Consider the following 22015-nt stretch of genomic DNA (forward strand, 5'->3'; position numbering starts at 1 on the left):
ATGCATTTAAAGAAGTTGAAGAAAGCTACAAAACATGTTCAGTATGGTCTAAAAATTATTTCGCTGTTCCAGAAAAATAAAAACAAACCTAACGACGTCTCACGTGTGAAAAATGTCGATGTATGAACAAGATGGCCAACAATATTGTATCAAAAGCAACGTATGAAGGAAGATGTGTTGTACGTATAAAACAAACATATATTTGTTGCAGCAGAATAAAAACAATTAACCTGAAGTGTCTTTCTTTCGTTTGACCCTGTTGTTGTCGGTATATGTATTCCTCCGCGCTCGCACGAGCGCAGGAATGGCATGTCAGCTAATTCCAAACACACCATATTTACGTAAAACAAGACTGCCATTGTATTACATCTCTGACTGTTCATACGAAATATTATATTTGATGTCTATTGGTGATAAATACCTCAATGTAGTACTATTTCTTCTCCGAACTATTTGTGTCTGCAACGGTATAAATTTAGGTCACTGCGAAGCGGTTGTTATTGTACGGTTGTGAGATAAAGGCCGGTGGATACGTACAAATGTGACAACCAGAATCATACGCGAGAATCATGAATTTATTTGGAATCCTACTTTTGTCTTTTCTTCCATTAACTACAGGTAGGTGACTGTCCCCGTACCCTGAGCTGCTGTTTTAAGCAAAGTCGTTACTTTTCCCTCGCATTCGTAGCATGTTTGGTTTAATCGCTTCCAAAATGGCCGCCACCTTGATTATGCACATATACACAACTTCAAACGGGTGGAATCGCAGGCTTAATCGAACAACCACATATAATCATCACCGACTTTTCTTTAAGCTGACACAGTCTGTGATCCATGTGCATCACTTGAATGGCTAGAGATAAGATTTTGAGGTCAGATTATGTCGTCTGCTGTCTACATTGCTATCAATAAATCAACATTTCACAGTGCTGAAAGCGATACAGCACGAATTACATTTTATTCAACTACACTCACATGACATCTTACCAGCATTTGTCATATGTGATGCATTTAGCAATGCAATGGGAAACAAAGCATGATAAGTGATTCTTGCGCCAGGTACATGGGACTTCATAGATCTCTGCAACCAGTGAATAACAAATTAACTGATTGTCACTTCATCAAATGTGCGTAGAATAATTACACCAGAGTCAAGCGTGGGCTAGTAGATATATTTTGGCAAAGGGAACTTTACCGGGTGCACATTTCAGATTAATTACACTCTCTTAAGATAGAAAATCGAAAAGGGCACCTGCCCCTAACCCCAAACCCAAATGGTCCTAAAGGGTTGGTAACCATAAACCTAAACTCTAACCCCTAGGATCATAAAGGGTGCCTGCCCCTAACCTCAAACCCTAAGGATTGTGAAGGGTGCATAACCATAAACCCAAACCCTAAGGATTGTAAAGGGTGCTGCGCCCGTTAAACGCCATTCTTGCTGGCAAATGCGTCATCCATAACTACCATCTGCTAGTATAATTGAACTTTTATTTCGTAACAAGTTAACAACATTCTGTCATGTACTATGGACCCTGAACTAACTAACATTCATTATTTGATTATGATTATTATTTATTGTACCCTGCCTTCAGTAAATACCGGATTGTGATTGGCTAGTCAAAGTCATTCAGAGGTATATAATCACATTATATACCTGTGATTTTCCAACAAAGTATGAACTGATTTTGACTCTTAACAACTCAGTTATGTTAGAATGGAGATAAAAGTACTGTATTGGAAAATCAGAGGTATATAACAAAATTACAATAGCTCTAAATTATTAATTTAAATCCTCATTCTATGCTTTCAGTTTTAAATCAAATTTAGAGCTATTGTAATTTTGTTAATTATCTCTGATTTTCCAACACAGTATGTTTATCTCCCGAAATATCTTGATTGAGCCCAAGGAGAGGGTGGTAGGGTAGCCTTGTGTTTGATGTGATTGTCATGCCAGAGACCCTGGTTTGATTCCCCACATTGGTACAATGTATGTAGCTGGATTATTGCAAACAGCAGTCATTCACTCAGCTTGCTTAAAAATCATTCAAGACTTGAGCATGATTAGGCAAGAAAAGGGACTGAGGTGTTTTGTTTGCTTATCAAAAATACATTGTACATTCCTGAAATGAACATTATCCATTTATGAATTCTTTTATTCATTTTCACTATAATCCAATATTTGTGATTGTTTTATAAGGGATGTTTTCACTTGAGTTTAGTGTTATTTACTAAAATGAAATATGCAAAATGAAAAGTATCCAGTGATAATAGCGAGTTCTGTTATATATTAATTTTGACAATAATATAGTCACTGGTTATTGTCTTCATAAATTAACCAAGTCAGTGTGGTCAAAAGTTGTCACATAAATATTTGGCTATCATTTTAACTGAAAATACTCAATATTCAGATTTGTTATGCAGTATTGATGATCTGTTCCATATTAGACTCCGAGTGAATTTGTTGCAGTAAGAAAACATACACAGCTTACACACAGCCTCTTGTTGTAAAATCACACTAAATAAAGAATAACATTAGTTCTACTGATAGTAAGACTTGGTTAAATGTTTAATTTCAATTTGGTAAATGTTAATGATATTTGTTACAGAATGGGTGCTGAGTAAGGTCCGTGACATTAGATCAAGACATATATTATAACCTTTGTTAAATATTTGTAATGCAAACTGCATATTGTAAGGATACATGGAAGTATCGATGGATTGCAATTGTTGAGTGACTGATAACAATTAATCGATGGTTGAAATGAAAACTATTGATAGTATATGTGACAATCAGTAGTTTAGTAATTGACTTCTGTTTATAATTAGTAATTGTTTATCTCATAAATACAGTCAGTACCAACTTCATTCGCTTTGATTTTGTTGTCCACCCCTGTTGCCTGTCAACTGTTCTATTGATCTGTGTTGACAAGTTTTTGTCACTGTAGGTCTTCAGTAACCCATGCCTGCCTCAAAAGATGACTATGCTTGCCATGAGGCGACTAATGGGAATGGGTGGTCAAGCTCGCTGACTTGGTTGACACGTCATCATATCCCAGTTGAGCAGATTGATGCTCATGCTGTTGATCACTAGATTGGTCGATCCAGACTTCAGTATTCAACGGCCATCACCATATAGATGGAATATTGCTCAGTGTAAAACTAAATTTACTTAATCCAATTTGCCAGAGTGCTTTTACAAGGCGTATAGCAGTGCCCTTTGGAATTTAAGTATGGCAACAAGGATTTAATATTTTATTCATCTTCCAAATTAAGTTAAAACTGTTTTCTCCTGCATCTTCATTGAATTTAGTTACATCCCTCTGTAATGTTTGTATTAATTTGCTTTATCCTCCTATGCATTTCCTGTGTTCATGTTCACATGAAAATCACTATGGATTTTTACAAACAAAATATTTCTGTGTGTGCTCTTTAGTCTGCAGCTTGTCGTTAGAGGCGACTATTGGGATTGGGTGGTCAGGCTCGCTGACTTGGTTGACACATGGCATTGGTTCCCAATTGCACAGATCAATGCTCATATTGTTGATCTCTGGATTGTCTGGTCCAGACTCGATTATTTACAGACTGCCGCCATATAGCTAGAATATTGCATAGTGCTGTGTACAACTAAACACACTCTCTCACTCTTTAGGCTGTATGGTCTGTTCTGTTTGATTTTCACCAAATTTGTCATTGATGCAAGACAAGTTGTAGTTTTTAAATAATCAAAACTACACATATTCTGGCATGGACAAAAGTCTTGCTCCAGGGCTTGACTGAAAAATGAGTCACTTAAAGTGTTGTAATTCTAACCTAATAGTCTAGTCAAGATAAGCTGCTGTTACTGGTTGCCTTTTATCATGTTTATGTGGACAGCATGTACTAGGGGTGAAATGGTATATGGTATTTGTAGACCTCAGTATTTTGCATTCGGTTTTCTATACAGTAATGCAGTCCAAAAATCTGCTATATTCATTTTTTGTACAGTGACTTTACTAGCCTGTTTAGACTTTGTCTTAAATGTCTAGAACTTGAATCATTTCATATATTGATTTCTTTGCCATATGTCAATTTTCAATCTCATATATCAAAGTAAACGCATTTTACTGTGAAACATATTTACCATGGTAAGAGCATACCAATTCACCCATAGCATGTACATATTTCTCTCTCTCTCTCTCTCTCTCTCTCTCTATCTCTCTCTCTCTCTCTCTCTCTCACACACACACACACATATTTTATATATATACACACACACATATACTAGATTGATAAAATGCAAATGATAAAGCAAGGTATGAAGGGAAACTAATGGAAAATGCGACAGGTCATTCCATTCCTTTGGAAATGTTTTATCTGTATGGCTATATATTACTTTTCCTCATATGCATTAGCTGGTCGTATGCTCACAAAATGGAATATCCCACTACTGTTTTTTTGGATGAGGTAGATGATAAATGATGTTTTAGACCAGTAACAATTTCCTTGCAGACTTGTGCAAGTCTGACACTCAGGGTGAAATTCATAATGGGGAAAATAGTGACATTTATGTATGTGGACAATGTATGACCCTGTTATCAGTTTGTGAAGGTATGGTTCCACCTCCCTTACCATGATATAGCTGCAATAAATACAAAAGCACCTTGATTTTTTTGTTCTATAGCAGTTATTATCATCATACTTCTCTCATCATTGATGAAAGCCTGATATGCGAACCAATCTCTTGACCTGTTTCTCATTATACCACATCAGACCTTACAATTATTGTAGATTTATATATTTCCTGTGCCAAGAATGTCTGTCTAAATCTAGTAAATGGCCTGCTGGTGAAAGTTGGCATGCACACCTGTCTGTGGTAGAGATTGGGCAAGCAACAGCGCATGTACTCTTAAGTTGAAAGTTATTGTGACATTGAATTTATTTGTTGGTAATAGAAGGAGAAAGTATGAAATAAAATGGCCGAAGAAATGCAACAAAGCACTTGATTGAATTGCACCAAATTTGAAAAAAACATGACTTATTCGAAATTTAAGAAGAAAGGCCTTCAACGTTCCCTTGGAAAGGCCAGAAAACCAGATGCTTATTATTTTCACTCCGTGCAGATTTAAGAAATGCAGAAGTGAGTAAAACACCTCTACTTATCATTCTGGAACAGGCTGGAACATACTGCCGTTGGGAAAATGAGCCATGGTGAGCTGTTGGTATGCTTCAGTCTGATATCTTGCAATGTGATGTTGCTACTGGATTCCACATCCATGGAATCTCTGTTTTGTACTTATGGTGACATATTCAACAGACAATCAAATTGAAAACTATCTATGCAGTAGCTGCCAGCCATTAACAACCGCACATCAAAACAGATGGATTTGAACCACATTCTTATAACCAAACACTCTCCTCTGACTTTAAAGTTTCTAGCCACTTACCATGACAATTTGATGACATGTAAGTGTCTGGCATATGGTTCAGGCCATTTCTGAGCATCATTCCACATGATTCATGATTCATTCCAGACTCTAGACAATCAAGACATAAACATCTCTACACCCTTACTTCAAAGGACCCCCAAATTGCTGCAAACCTAATACTTAGGGGTCCATAAACAGAACAACTTTAATCTTTTATCCTGGATTACAGGATCCCCTGATCTGTCACCAATCAAACATGTCTGGGATGAAATGGAGTTTTGATTTCCAGCTGAACCCTTCAAACCATTTGCGTATGACAGGTGTGCTGTTCGTTTTGTCTGTTGGTAGTTGTTTCTTTCCACATGAGTGAGTGATGATTACATGATGCCATTTAGGAAGTGGTCAAATGCAACATATGTCATATTGGGGATTTCACTTCCTCAGTTGTGGAAGTCGCGGTGGCTGAGTGGGTTAGGCGGCTGACTTTGTGTGCTGGGGATTAGGTGCCTCACTCTGAGGGTGCGGATTCGAATCCCAAATGGGACTCAACAAAAAAGTTCTAGAATTTGTACTTTACTGAGGAAGTGAAATCCCAAATATGACATGTTGCATGAGTGAGTGAGTTTAGTTTTACGCCGCACTCAGCAATATTCTAGCTATATGGTGGCGGTCTGTAAATAATCGTGTCTGGACCAGACAATCCAGTGATCAACAACATGAGCATCTTTCCACATGATTTAATTTGTAGCAGTAGGAGGTTCAGTTCTGTTGGTGTGTCACCAAAACTTTCACACCTTGTTTCCATGGTTTCAGCATTCTAGATTTTCGCAGGTATATGATTAAAATGCAAATGGCTTGGTTGAAATTACCTTCCTAGTGCCTTTGGAGCACATGTTGACAGAAGAAATCATGTAGAAATCGTCTATATGAAAAAAGTTTTTGTGTGTGTTTTTGTGTAGAGCCAGTAAGAAGTGAAAATCAAACAAATGGAAAGGGAGAAATTAGGATCGAAACATGATACAGTTATAACTAACCCAGATGGCATTAGTAAGTGAGAGAGTTAAAAGGCCAGATAGATGAAGTTCTATTTGTGGAGTTTTTTTATGTAAGTAAAAGAAAGAGGTGCATCCATGATATACAGTAATGTTATCTCATTGGGTTAGGTCTGTAAAACTAGTTTGTTTAACTACCTAATCAGCAATATTCCTGCTATTTCCATGGCAATAGGTTATAATTCAGTCATCAAAACATCATGAGCATAGATCTATGGGGATTATAAGAGTGCACATGACATTTATAAATCTAAATGAAATTTCAGTTCAAAATGGCATTTGGCATGCATAGAATTTTACACGCTACTGTGAGATGAACTAAAGATTATGCTGGCCTGTCATTTTAATCCAGGAATCTGAACAGCGATTCAGTCCATTTTACCATTAAGGGGACGAGAGTATGTAAAGCAATAAACTGCTGTGAAGCTCGTCAGTCCACTCTGGCACTACTGGAATGGGCTTTATTTGCTATTTTTCAGTTGATGATTTCCATACACAACCCAATACAGCGCTCAGTTATTTTTGTGTGTTTAATGATTAAAAAAAGTACCAAAAGTTAATTTCTTTCCTAGCTTAAGTCCTGTGTGTGTGTGTGAATATTTGATGGATAATATGAAGGGAATGAAATGATGTTATGAAAATTCGAAACAGGGTACTAATAAAACAAAACTGATTGTTCAGTGTATCTGCTGTTTGTTACATGGATCTGCTACTTGTCATCATTATCACTGATACCACTGTCATCAGTATTGACACCTAGTTCATCCCCTTTGACAATTTCTCGATGCTAGTAATGATCTTCAATTTCAATCACGTCTGCAACAGTCTGACCGTTCCTTCTGGCCAATAGATGACAATCGTTCTTCGCAAGCACTCTGTGCAGAAGCCATTTTGAAATCTAAATTCTTGTCCCAATCCAATTTTAAAAAATTTGCCCAAATTAATTCTGTGGCATTGAAATTGGTGTGACAAGGGGGTAATCAGAGGACTATGCCTGTGTGTGTGAGTGAGTGAGTTTAGTTTTACGCCGCACTCTGCAATATTCCAGCTATATGGCGGTGGTCTGTATATAATTGAGTCTGGACCAGACAATCCAGTGATCAACAACGAGAGCATCAATCTGCTCAATTGGGAACTGATGACATGTGTCAACCAAGCCAGCGAGTCTGACCACCCGATACCGTTAATCGCCTCTTACGACAAGCTTAGTCGCCTGTTATAGCAAGCATGGGTTGCTGAAGGCCTATTCTACCCTGGGACCTTCACGGGTCAGTATGCCCATGAGTTTTTAGAGTTTCATCGACATGATATACATGGCAGTGTGGACATGATTTCACAAGTTCAAACAATTCAGCCTTCAACATAAAATGTGTGAAAGGTATATCATGTCTTTGTAGCCACGATTTGATGTCATCGTTTGGATTGTTGAAGCTTTACTGACTATGTGATAAGGGCATTGTCCATGATAACTACCATGTTTTGGGGCAGATTAGGAATAAGTTTGTTTGTGCCAACACTTAGAGAAATTGTTGAAATTCATTTCATTATGGTAATTGCTGCTCTTTTATTTGGCTTTAAATATCAAAGAAGCATTAGGATTGAATCCTTCACTTGTACCAGCATGGCCTATAAATAACCTTCGACCTGTCCCAGATGGTACCTGAATACCGCCAACTGCAGCCTCATTTTTAGTTGACCAACATTTTGATACCATGTGATGGATGTGTACATGTTTTGCTGATGTACACAATTGGACAGTTTTCTTTACACTACTGGCGAATCATTCTGAGATATCTTAAATGCCATGCAACAATGTCTTTTTGCTCCATTAGGACCTGTCTGTCAGAATGAGTTTTCTGCCATTTGAAACCAATTTTTCTTAATCTTTCATGCATTGTTTATTTACCCCCTTTATATCCCAAATCATCAGTAACCATTTTCATAACGCTTGTCAGTGTTAGCATTGTCTTGGTTACAGTGAAGCAGTGTTGAGTGTACTGGCAATTTGCGCTCTTATCAAAACCGTCAAATTCAGTTTTCCCTTCTGTACGAGAACACACTTTCCCTGGGTTTGTGAACTTACTGGTATCTATCATGCCTATTGTGGGAACACATTTACCTTTGTCATATATTTTGTGCAAGGTAACATGTACTTGACTGTAACTTTACTTGGGAGCCTTTTGGCTGTAGAAAATAACACTTCTGTGTTGCTATTAAACTCCTGTTTACTACGTGACCGGCTTGTAACATGGAGTAGCGGTTGATATTTAAATGGGTCCCATCCCTACATCTGTGTGTCCATTCATCAGTGCACATTTCTTTTCCTCGGGAGAACTTGAAGACCGTTCAGTATTTCTTCACCAAACTTTGGCACCTAGATGCATCTGGTGGTGAACAGGTGCCATTTGGTAGTTTAGGGTTATGAAAAAAATTTTTTTTTGTTTCCATGGCAGCAAGTTTGACTTTGATATAAATTGGGGGTAGTTCTCTTTTATGAATAATTTTTTTTTTCTTTTTCCATGGCAGTAAGTTTAACTTTGATGTAAGTTGGTGGTAGTTCTCTTTTTCCAGAGCAGCACTCTAAAAAAAAGTTCAATATTCCTCCACCAACACATGTCACATAGATAGGTCTGGTGGTGAAGTGGAGCCTTTTCATAGTTTTGGATTTCTGATTAGAATACTTTTTGCATTTCAATGGCAACACGTTTGACTTTGACAGAAATTGGTGGTAGTGCTCTTTCCTGAAACTGAGCAGTCTAACAAAACGTTCACTATTTCTTCACAAAACTTCTCACCTGGATAGGTCTCAGAGTGTGCTGGTGGCTTTTTGGTAGGCTTGGCAATGGAATTCTGAATGGAATAATTTTTTTACTGTGGCCTCAAGTTTCACTTTGACTGAACTTGGTGTTTGTGCTCTTATCCAGAGCAGAACTTTAAAACCTTTCAATACTCCCCTTCCACTGTGCTATATGCATTAAAAACATTTGACAAAAACATAAAAAATGGACATATTCGTGAAGAGTATTTTTCCATTGCAGGGGATACTGATGACTTTGTCTTCTTGTTGATATATTAAAAATCTGTTGTTATTCAGAAATTGAAAAGGTTAATATCAATCTCAAATGGAAGGAATCAGTTCAGTGTGTGTGTAGCCAGTACCTTGAATGTATAGCCTGTGTGCTCAGTTGTGTTGTTGAACATATCTGATGCAGTATGTGTTGGAAATACTTGGGTTAATTATAATGTTTGATTTAATGCAGCAGTAAGCTAAATGATATGATATTAAGAATTGACTCCCTATTACATGTGACTCCAGAGCTCCAGATAATGTGCGTGTTTGCCTATTTTGCGCAACAAAAAGCATGTGTACTCAATTCATTACAAAACACATACGAATAGCTTAAATCTCTGCATGGTCATAATTCCTTGCATACATAACTCAAATACTAATTTGGCTTGTTTATGACCATTCGTCATGGTGCCCAAACTCTAAACAGTGTTAACAAATCTTATGCAATGCCTACATACATGTATACTATTAAAATCGTAGCCTTTGTCCAGTGTTTGCTGTAGTAGTCATGTGACTTCCATGTTTAGTGTTTAAAATGCCTGACAACTATTTGACAATGCAAGAATTATTAAAACATTGGTCTATTGAGAAGCATTTATGTTTATATACATGTATTTAGAAGTGTTAATTACTCAGAAAGTATGAGAAACTCTTTGTAAAATTACTCTGTTCTTTAACCTAGTGTGAGTATACAAGATGTTAGTTACTGACCTTATAAAGTGTACTTGCTCATACATTAACAGCCATGGGAGTAAATATCCAGTTGCAAGAATTAAAAAAAAAAAATTCTGGATCTCTGTGACCACCTTGAGGAAAGAGGGGTAGTGGGGTAACCTAGTCACGCTGAGGACCCTACATGGTTGTGAGTGAAGAACTTTCCTGGTGCCGGTAAACATGTTCAAATACTTATCTATATGCATGTATGGGTTGGAGATTTGACTGTTTATGTGTCATGGTATCCTAATGGAAATGATTAGTTTTTTTAAGCTGGATTATTTATAGGCTATTACTGCAGTGTTGTATAATGTTCAGCCATGTTCGCCATGGTTTGTCATGAGGGTCTTGAGTTCGCAGCCCCTTGTTCAAATGTTTCCATTTTCCAGAGGTTACAGACTACCTTATTAATTTTACACAGCAAAACAGTTTTGTGGATTTCTGACATGAAACCATTTTGACACTACTAATCAACAAGTCATTTTGTTATTCATAGTTGGCTAGTGGGTGGTGATAATTTCTATTGTCTTTAAATTTGTACATGACGTAAAGGGTGGGGAAGGTGGGATCACTTACTTTGTAATGGATTTTAGGGTGGTCATTCACATTGTAGATGTTTTATCATAAAAAGCATCAGTCCCTAGCTATGCACTGGGAATGGTCCCTAGGCAATAGGGAGGCAAACTCAGAACCAGTCATACAACTATTGCTCCAGTGGTATTAAACTTTATATATGGAGTTCCAGTCAACTTGTTGGATACCGTAATATTAGAATTTTGACTGTTTCATTGATCTGAAGTCTATTCACCATCAGATTCAAAATGTTGAACTGCCATGTTCTGTATCATGTTTGTATGTGAATCTATTAGTTATTCATGATTTTTGTCGGTTTCAGGTCTGTTGTGCAAATGTACCTACTGTGGCACTCCTGGTAGTCAAACGCAAAATGACACTTGTGAGACAGATGGTGTCTGCATGGCCGTGGTAACAAGAACAAAAGGCGTGGTCAAGGTCAACTACCTGTAAGTCTTTGGCATCATTTGACCCGTGAAGGTCTGGGGTAGAATAAGCCTTCAGCGACCCATTCTTGCCATAAAAGGCAACTATGCTTGTCGTAAGAGGCGACTAATGTGATCGGGTGGTCAGGCTACCTGACTTGGTTGACATGTCATTGGTTCCCAGTTGGGCAGATCAATGCTTATGCTGTTGATCACTGGATTGTCTGGTCCAGATTATTTACAGACCACCACCATATAGCTGAAATATTGCCGAGTGCAGCGTAAAACTAAACTCACTCACTCACTCACTCACTCACTAACTAACTTACTAACTTTGGCAGTGTGTGTCCTTCCTGAGCTATGCTTAGACTAAACAGAGAACAGTGGACAAAATGCACATTGATTGCTGAAAGGAGCAAAGGCTTATTGTGCCAAATTCCAAAATTTGTATTTCTTGAACTTTGCAGATGTTTCTTAAACTATATTTGATTTGTTAAACATTTTGGACATCTAAAGGCTTGAGTTTATTAACACTGCAACTGAAACTGGCTTGAAAGTGCTAGTTAAAATTCTCCAAGGATAGAGCAGATCAAACAAACACCATGGTTTGCCAAGGTGTTCAAGGTGTCCAGGCTTCTACCTGATAGAGACCCATGAAGGTCCCGGGGTAGAATGTGCCTTCAGCAGCCTATGCTTGAAATAAAAGGTGATTCTGCTTGTCATAAGAGGCGACTAGCTTGATCGGCTCACTGACTTGGTTGACAAGTTATCGGTTCCTAATTGCGCAGATCCATGCTCATGCTGCTGATCACTAGACCAGCCTCGATTATTTACAGGCCGCTGCCATATAGCTGAAGTATTGCTGAGTGTGGTGTTAAACTAAATTCATTCACTCTACCTGATAGAGCACCTAATGGATGAACTCGAAAAGTCTCGAATCTGTAGACTCATGCAGTTGGTGTTTAGGATGTCTGAAGCAGTGATGTTATACTGATATCAGCACATTATTTTATACAAGGTATTCATTGGAATGTTTTCCCTTGTAGATGTTTTCTTGTGACTGGACAACAGGTATTGCGATTATGTCTACAGAATGTGCTATCACCTTGCTAAGTGTAACTGTTTATGACCCATGAAGATCCACGTGAGAATTAGTCTTCAGCTGATATTTTTTGTTAAAGTGTGTTTAGTCTTATGCCTCACTCCGCAACATTCCAGCCATATGGCGACAGTCTGTATATAATCAAATCTGGACCAGACAATCCAGTGATCAACCGTTTGAACATCAATCTGGGAACATATGATGTGTCAACCATGGCATTGAGCTTGACCATCCAATCTCGATCCCATTAGTCACCTCTCAAGGCAAGCATGGGTTGCTGAAGACTGATTCTAATCCGGACCTTCATGTATATGTATTGTTTAATGTGTTGACCACATCATACGTAATAGAAAAATCAAAGTAATTCGTGGGTGAAAAAAATAATAAACGTTTGTTATTCTTATGCTTTTGTAACTGAATTGTTTAACTTTTTTTGACAGCTGTAAAGAAAAAGCTGCTTTAAAGCCGCCAGTGCGACCATTTGTGTGTCATGCCAACCGCAAGAAGTTGTCAAGTTTCAATGTGCATTGTTGTGACAACAGTGATATGTGTAACTTGAAAACAATCCCAACACTAGCTCCACCTTTAACCTCAGACGATTCTGGTGGAAACAGAAGTAAGTTGAGATCGTGAACCCAAAGCATATTTTAGATTGTTGCAATCCTGGATAGTGTACTTCACTTGAAAAATATGTTGTGTGTGTCAACTGTGTAAGAAGCAAAGTTTATGTCTTAGGGGAATCTTGTAGTCATGTTTTTAACTTCTTTGAAATGAATGTTTTGTTCATGTAGTTGGATCTAAAAGCAAACATACTTCATCAGGTTTATGTCTCAGAATTAAGTAATTAATCAGAATTTTGTTAAGATTTCATGTCAAGCATATATTTATTTGCAGAAATGCCATTTACAGTATCACATAATGAATGTTTCTCTGAGTTTATTACATTTTAGAATTCTAGTCAGCTTTCATGTGAACTACTTCATTTGAATTAAATAAGAAATAAATCGACATACCATGTTGGCTTTCGCAGTGATCAAAGCAACATTATTGCTATACTTTTTCCTCCCTATCATCTTTCTCATCATTATGAAACTTTGTAAAGCATATTTGATGGTTGAAAGCATATTTAAACGCTTCAAAGTGAAGAAATCTTGTTTGAAGTAAACTGTTGCAGCAGATTTTTTCAAAAGCTGTAATTATTCACTTTTACATTTATCAGGTATACAGAAAAGCTCAAATGACTTAGATGCTGTTCAGCTGATGGCGCTTATTGCGGTTCCAATAGTGCTTGTGTGTGCCCTCTTCCTGGCTAGTTTCTTCGTGTATCAACAGTACCGGAAAACTCGTGCTCCTTCACACCACGATGTGGAGCGTAGTATGGAGACTAATCCCCTGGTTGCTGGGCAGCCACCGTCACTGCACCAGCTTTATGATTGGTCACATTCAGGATCTGGATCAGGTAGGGAAATAGCTGGATTATATTGCTTTTTATGCTTGTTTGGTAGAGATAGTTGTGAGGAATGTCTAAAATAGGTATAGTTTAGAGATTTACCTTCATTTTGATTTTGGTTCAGGTGTTTTTCACAATTATTTGTTTTAGTCCCTGTTTTAAGTTATGTATGCCACGCTTTAAAATAGTGATGCCAGAAAGATATGAAAGACTCAATTCTGCTATGAAAGTATTGGTCCTAGAGATAACAGAAAAGTCGAATAAACAATGATAATTTAATAGACCCAACTTTGTCCCTTGCTATTTTACTCTCCCTAATTAGCAATAATGAAACTAAAACGCTTGCATGAGAAGATTGTGGATTCAGCTGTTTGTTATAACCTGCTAGTTATGGGGGGTATATAGTGTTCATTCTGTCTGTCTGTCCCGAAACTCTTTCTGGAGCATATCTCTTAAAGCTTACATGCTAGGTTCACCTAACTTCACACACATGTTAATCATTGCCCATGCATGTGCCTTTAGCTGTTTTGAAGTTTTTCAGAATTTTGTTTCCATGGAAACGCGACTTAGTGCCAGATGTGTGTGATGATTTTGTCAGGAGCATATCTCTTAAAGTTTACATGCTAGTTTCACCAAACTTATACAAAAGTTAATCATGACCCACAGATATGCCATGTGCTATTTATTTGCCAAATGTGATTATTCAAAGTGTGATGTTAACTTCACACCTTTTTATGATCTTTCATTGTGTAGTGTACCAATATGCGGTTTATTCTCTGTATCTAGAATAGTTATTTCCTTGATGTTATCATGTGATCTATTTTCTGTATCTACATGGGTGGTTTTGTTCATGTCAGAAGTACAGATATAATTCTGATTGATTCTAAATAGTTAATTTCTTCATTTCCTATGTGCAAACGAAGGTGTACATGGCAACTATTATCTAACATGTATATAAAGTTTAGTAGAGTCAAAGAGAAAGTTTGTGAGCTGCTGATGCTAGTCAGTGAATGTCACATTATATATATCAATATCAGTCATTTCCATGTCGACCCATGAAGGTCCCTGTGTAGAATAGGCCTTCAGCAACCCATGTTTGCCATAAAAGGTGATGATTGTGCTTGTCGTAAGAGGCGACTATCGGGATGGGGTGGTCAGACTCGCTGACTTGGTTGACACATGTCATCGGTTCCCAATTGCGCAGATCGATGCTCATGCTGTTGGTCACTGGATTGTCTGGTCCAGACTCTATTATTTACAGACTGCCGCCATATAGCTGGAATATTGCTAAGTGCGGCATAAAACTAAACTCACTCACTCACTCACTCACTCACTCACTCATTTCCATGTCTGAAAGTGGGAAGCTGAGCCGTGGGTATGTGAGCTGTGCTCACTTCTACGCTTGTGTGTATCAAAATTAAGTTAAGTAATTCTGTTTCCTGTTTCGTAAAGTATGAATCTTTTCACGTCAGGTACATTCTTGGTGTTATGAAACACTAGCAGACAATTGTGTTGTTTTTCTTGATTGAATGGCCACTTTTACATGGAACCATAGCAAGACAATTTATCGCAAGAGTTGATGCTTATGTTTATGCTGTCAGAGGACTGACTTGTCCAAACAGTGGTACGTAGGTTGAATGGTGCTGATTGTGTTATGAAACAACACTCCCAAATTTTCAAGATAAGTTTTTGCTGAAAAATACAAACTGTTTACAGTCATAGAAAATGCGGTTGTGGTGGGTTAGTCTTATTGTTGGAATACTAGTATTGCTAAAATCGGCATTGAACCATACTCACTCAATTCATACAAAATGTGTCTCAAATTTATAGTCAATAACTCTAGTTGACAATTGGTTGTTTGTCAGGTTTATTACCCACTGCTACCTGTTAAGTGCAAAGTGGGGATATAGTATTAGGCTGTGACCATACGTACATACCATACATCTCAAGAACCATTCACTGGATTTTCTTGGATTTTCACTGGATTCAACACCAAGCTTTATCGAGGGAAGGTGCAGGGCCCAGTCAATTTTTGTGACCTTCACATAATTTACGAGGTATTGGCAACACTGAAGATTTCAGCATGGTTACCTGCATGTGAAGCTTGTCAGTGAGATATCTCACCAAGTCTTATCTAGGGAATGTGTAGGGACCTCAGTTTGGGTGACATTCAGTTAATTTTCAGGGTCGCAAGTCTGTATGTACAGATTGGAATATCTTAGGAACCATTGACTAGATTCTTTTCACATTTGGTATCTAGACTTATCACAGTAAACGAAAGGTCTCAGTCAGGTTTGTTCTTTTCTAACCTTCATCTCAAGGTTACAAGGGGACTATAGCATTTTGTCTTTTTAGTGAGATATCTCAGGAACTGTTCACTGGATTTTCATCATATTCAACACCTACCTTTATCTATGGAAGGTGCAGGGCCCAGTTGATTTTGGTGGCCTTCAGTGAATTTTCAAGGTCACGGCGACTGTTTCATATACACTGGTCAAGTTCTAAGTGACCCCTCGAAATATTTTTGTGTTTGAACAAGTGCAGTGCAAGATATCAAGAGTGTTTGAGGGAAATGATTTTTGGACATTTTACTTCATCTTAAACTACGACCTTCACTTTCATTTCTTTTTAAACTTGATTTAATAATATGCTACAGGTGATTATGTCACCTAACTGACAATGCTTGTTCAAATTTGAAATACCTACCATAAAAACCTTGCTGTTTGTAGGCTTACCGCTATTGGTCCAGAGAACAATTGCCCGACAAATTCGCCTATGTGAGATAATTGGCAAGGGGAGGTATGGAGAGGTATGGCGTGGAAACTGGAGGTGTGAAAGTGTGGCGGTGAAGATCTTCTCATCTCGTGAGGAAAGGTCCTGGTTCCGTGAGGCTGAGATCTACCAGACTGTCATGCTGCGGCATGAGAACATACTGGGCTTCATCGCTGCTGACAATAAAGGTAGGTATCCTGCAATGTGTTCACTTAAGAAACTGGGGGACACCCTGGCAAATAGTGTCAGGTATCACCCCATGCAACCTAACTTCCAGGATGTACTATTAATAGGTTTGAATGTCAGATTTTTTATTAAAGGTATTTTTCAAATTACTAAAGATTCAGATTCCTTATTACAACTAACTGGGCATTTTGGTGCAGATAGAAACAGCCAGTTACCAAGCCATGTCAAGAATTTGTGTTAGTGTCTTCACAACACTGATGCTATCCTTGTAACAAAGATTGTATGTAATCATATGTAAGGAATATTCCTTATCAGCACTGTCTTTACTGATCAGTTCAGTGATGATGTGGTGCCTTTAGATGATTTGAGATTTTTTAAGTAGTTTGAATATTTTGGCTGTCATAACAACAAGTTGGCTTTACTAAAGAACTGTGCAATGATAAAATATTTCTTCGTAAATGTTGCAATATATATCAGTCTAGAAGTGAACTGGTTCCTTTTAGTGATTGGGATGGTGGGGTAGCCAAGTGATTAAAGCATTTTCTCGTCTTGCCGAAGACCTGGGTTATGCTCATTTCTTCTGTCATCTGCTGTGACATTGCTAAAATATTGTGTAAAACTAAACTCTGTCGATCATGTGTTAATTGTAACAGGCCGAGACAGTCTTCAAATGAAGGACTCATGGTTCTTGTTTCTCCTGCCCAATGCTAATATTTTTGTTGATATTCATAATATTGTTACATCATATATATGACAAACCTGACTTTTGACATGCTTACATATGCAATGTGTCATGTTGCAAAACAATTTTGTCTTGACAGACTCTTGTTTTGACATGAGTGATATTGAACGACTGTTTACTCAGCTCTTTGCAACTGATATTTCGGGCATTAATTCAAAATTGACAAGAGCAGGGCACATTTTAACCCTCTACCCATGCATGATTGGTCTCTGTAGCTGCACAAACCTCTGTTCCGCCTGCACGTACTGACATCTGGTTTGTTTTGAGAGCTGTAACAGGTGTTGCTACTGCTGGAGTCAACAACAGTGACCTATCAGTACAATTGACATTTGTATTTTACGTGTATTAACATTTTAGTGTCTTAAATTCCGAGGGGTGGTAGCCTCTGAGTTTTTTACGTGAATGTTGTGGATATGTTGACATCGTTGATGAGAATGTTGTTGATATTTTGACATTGATGATGACAGACCAACAAAAACATTCACAGCTGCTATCACAATTCAGTAGCTGAGTACATGTTCTTTAAAAAATTTGCCAGCATTCAATATTAGGAAGCGACAAAGTGTTGCCTTAAACATTTTAAATGCCAAGGCTAGAAATGACTAGAAACAACGTGTTAATTCTGGTAGAACTGCTACTCCAAGATAAATTTGCAGCTGGTAACAGGCAAGCACAGTCTTGCAAGATGTAGTTGTTCACAGTTTTTGGAACAGTCTAGTACGAATTATAGGTGACCTGTCTGTTAGGTTTCCTTGAAGTTGCAGTCTAAAATAAAACTTTGGTTGATCTATTTCCAGTCTCTATATCTTTGAATAAACCATTTTAGATCAAAAGCCAAAGCCTTGGATATCCTTAACTGAGAGTATTTCTTCCCAGAATAGAAGTGCAGATAACATGTAAATAGTATTTTGGATGCTTTGTTTGTCTTCTCAGTTTGTAGATGCATATGACATACTGTTTTGTATCAAGTTAAATGCAAAATAGTAGTGGGTATCACATGTATGGGTATGTTTCAGACAACGGCACTTGGACTCAGTTGTGGCTCATCACTGACTACCACGAGAACGGTTCCTTGTTTGATTATCTCAACAGGCAGCCTGTCACCCCTGCACAGATGATTAAGCTAGCACTGTCAGCTGCTAATGGACTCTCCCATCTTCACATGGAGATTCTTGGTCAACAAGGTGAGTGAGTGAGTGAGCAAGGGTGTTTAGTTTAATGCTGCTTTAGCAATATTCCAGCAATATCACTACGGGTTACACTGGTTTGGATCACACATTCTAGCCATGTTGGGAACTGAACCCAGGCCTTTGTTGTGACAAGTGAACACTTAACCGGTTGGCTACCCAAACACTCCACAAGGTGAAAGAGCTGGTAGGCTACCCCACCACACCACAAGGTGAATGCGCTGCTGATAATCATCAAGGATTGAGAAACCTCTTAAATTCTTTATAATGCTGAAAATGATCCAGGGCAATCATTTGTTCTTGTAGAATAGGACAGAGTATTGTTTCAATTGTTAGTGTCATCAAGATGATTAGTGATACTAGCATTGAAAAGAACTACCTGCCTGACCACCAGGAGGGGTTATTTTCAACACATACGACCGGTTTCTCAAATTTTGTCAGGCAGTCGGACTAAGATTTAGACGTGTATATGAAGATATTCTTAATATTACAGGATAACAAATCATTATTAATCCTCTCGTGGAAATAATGATGAATTCCAATTGGATGATAAACTGTGTTGCTTGTCAAACCTACATTTTTGCAAGTAAGATTTGGTCAGGGCTGGCAAGTTTTACATGTAAGCACACTTGTGGTTTGGCAGAAATTTTGTTGAGTTTCATACCCAGATGGTAGACAAAAAAAATTTTCATTGCCATCTCTTCCTCATCATTTTGTATAATTGTGGCAAATGGTGCAAGTGTAATGACTCTTTATGTCCTTGTATCACTAGGTATTTTTTTTTTCTTCAGGTAAACCAGCTATTGCCCACAGAGATCTGAAGAGCAAAAATATTCTAGTCAAAGCAAATGGCTGCTGTATTGCTGATTTAGGTGAGTCTGTACATGCATTTCCACAGGTCAAATAAATCATTTATTGATGATCTAATTATGCTGTTGTCAATCTATACTCAGGTTATTAACTACTGTGATATAAATTTAATCTTTAATTATTAATAAGACCAACACTGCCAACCACCCTTGTACGTTTTACCAGGTGGACATTGCAAAATAGAAATTCCCAGGTACTTGCATGTGAATTGAGTTAGGAGTGGCAGAGAATGTTAAAATGTTAAAAGGATAACAGATGAAACACACTGACAAACATACATTCACACGTAGACACATGCAGTAACCGGCAAGATACTAAACTGATTTCTCTGAACCCTCTTTACTCAATCCATGAAGATGTGGGTTAGAATTAGTCTTCAGCAACCCATGATTGTCATAAAGATGACGAACAGGATCAAGTGATCAGGCTTGCTGACTTGGTTGACACTTGTCATCATATTCTGTTCATGTAGATCGATGCTCATACTGTTGATCCCTGGATTGTCTGCTCCTGACTTTATTATTTATAGACTGCTGCTATATAGTTGGAATATTGCTGAGTGTAGTGTTAAACAGCAAACCAAGCATCCAACCATCTTTACCCAACTGTTCCACTGATTCCGGACTGGACAGAGTCCAAAGCAACAAATGACGACAAACAGTGTAGTGATTTTTGTCCTGTTTCAGCTACTGTTGACTCCATCTAAAAGTTGTGACAAATAATATATTTCAGGTCTGGCAGTGCGCCATGACTCCAAGACAGACCAAGTGGACATTGCTCCTAACAACCGTGTTGGGACAAAACGTTATATGGCACCTGAGGCTCTGGATGAGTCCATCAACATGAACCATTTTGAATCCTTCAAAAGGGCGGACGTTTACTCATTTGGATTGGTGTTATGGGAGATTGCACGCAGATGCATGATCGGAGGTATGCTTATGGACATAGTTTCCTCATGGTTCTAGAAGATTCGTCTTTGTTATTTGCTTAAGTCATCAGATACAAAGATGGCAGAAACTTTAGTTTTCAAATCAAGCCTTTCAACATGTAATGTGCCCCGAACAGTTTCAAAGCCCTGTGTCAGTATCAGAAACAGTTGCTAATTCCAGAGATGAGAATTTTCTGCATGCCCATGGAATTCTGTAAATTTTGTCATTCCAAGATCATAGGCTTATTATCCCCTGCTGCTTGTTTAGCGCAAAGCGGGGGATATAGTGTTAGGCTCCATCCATCATTATGATTTGGAATATTTTGAGAACCGTTTACTAGATTCTTTTCATATCCTGTACCTAAGTTCATTACAATATAAGAAAGGTCCAAGTAAGGTCTGGTGACCTTGACCTTTCAAGGTTTTAAGGGGACTTAAACATTTTACCCTTTTTAGCGAGATATTTCAAGTACAGTTTACTGTACTTTCTTCATATTTGACAGCAAGCTTCATTTGGAGAAGGTGCAAGGCTCAGTCAATTTTGGTGACTTTCACGTAAATTTCAAGATGACAGCGACACTTAAGTGATTTCAGCATGTTGTTAACTTGCATATTATGATTGTCAGCAAGATATCTCAAGAACCATTCATGGACTTTCTTATATTTGACACCAATTATCATCTAGGAAAGGCGCTGGGCCTGGGTGATTTTGGTGACCTTCATATAATTTTCAAAGTCACAGCGACACTTAAAAGATTTCCTTATGTTAAACTGCATTTAAAGCTTGTTTTTAAGATATCTTAAGACAGGTTCACTGGATTTTCTTCCTAGACTTCAAGTTTACTCTTTATTACTATTCTGGCATGTTTCATACACCAAGACATCCATAACAATGTCAAAGCGAGTCTTGAAAATACTTGTGTGTTTGAACAACTACAGAGCAAAATATCAACAGAGGTTGACAGGTCATGCTTTTGTTGATATTTAACTACTTTTTCATTACTTTTTTAAGTTTGAATTGATAATTTGCGCTAGGGCATTATGTAACCTTAGTGACTATGCTTGTTTTCCTTGTTTTTGTTTTCCTCATATTCATTCTCATCCCTTTGCATATAAATTACTCCTTGCTCAACAATTTGGTTCTCACATTGTGTCATTCAGTAGGAATTTTGATATGTAGTCTGGATTTGAATATTTGTTTCAGGCATTTTTGAGGAGTATCAAATGCCCTACTATGACCTAGTTCCACCGGACCCTTCCCTTGATGATATGAAGAAGGTAGTTTGTATCGAGAAACATAGGCCGGCCATTCCTAATCGGTGGCAGACATTTGAGGTAGGCACATTGTAAAGTCTTTCTTGGTCTTCACCCTCATAGACATTCAGAACCGACTTTATCAGCAATTTCAAATTTTATGACATGCATATGTTACATCCAATGTGTGCATGCATTAGAGAATAGGATTGAAACGATATACTGTGGTAGTTTGTTTTCAGTTCAGTCCTTTGGAATTCACTTTGACAGTATGGTGCGTTTGGT

The 22015-nt window shown here is 37.8% G+C and overlaps 1 protein-coding gene across 1 annotated transcript in view; it reads left to right on the forward strand.

The window, feature by feature from the left end:
* The first annotated feature begins 482 nt into the window (after nucleotides 1–482).
* Nucleotides 483–22015, forward strand: part of LOC137297962 (TGF-beta receptor type-1-like) — a 30267-nt gene continuing 8734 nt past the window's right edge. The window contains exons 1-9 of the mRNA XM_067829967.1: nucleotides 483–618; nucleotides 11137–11263; nucleotides 12782–12957; nucleotides 13561–13800; nucleotides 16521–16751; nucleotides 18508–18675; nucleotides 19470–19550; nucleotides 20281–20478; nucleotides 21681–21811. Coding sequence (XP_067686068.1) covers nucleotides 570–618; nucleotides 11137–11263; nucleotides 12782–12957; nucleotides 13561–13800; nucleotides 16521–16751; nucleotides 18508–18675; nucleotides 19470–19550; nucleotides 20281–20478; nucleotides 21681–21811 — 1401 coding nt within the window. The 5' untranslated portion in view covers nucleotides 483–569. The remainder of the gene's footprint in view (nucleotides 619–11136; nucleotides 11264–12781; nucleotides 12958–13560; nucleotides 13801–16520; nucleotides 16752–18507; nucleotides 18676–19469; nucleotides 19551–20280; nucleotides 20479–21680; nucleotides 21812–22015) is intronic.

This window comes from Haliotis asinina, chromosome 10 (genome assembly GCF_037392515.1).
Source record: "Haliotis asinina isolate JCU_RB_2024 chromosome 10, JCU_Hal_asi_v2, whole genome shotgun sequence".
Classification (NCBI taxonomy): Eukaryota; Metazoa; Mollusca; class Gastropoda; order Lepetellida; family Haliotidae; genus Haliotis; species Haliotis asinina.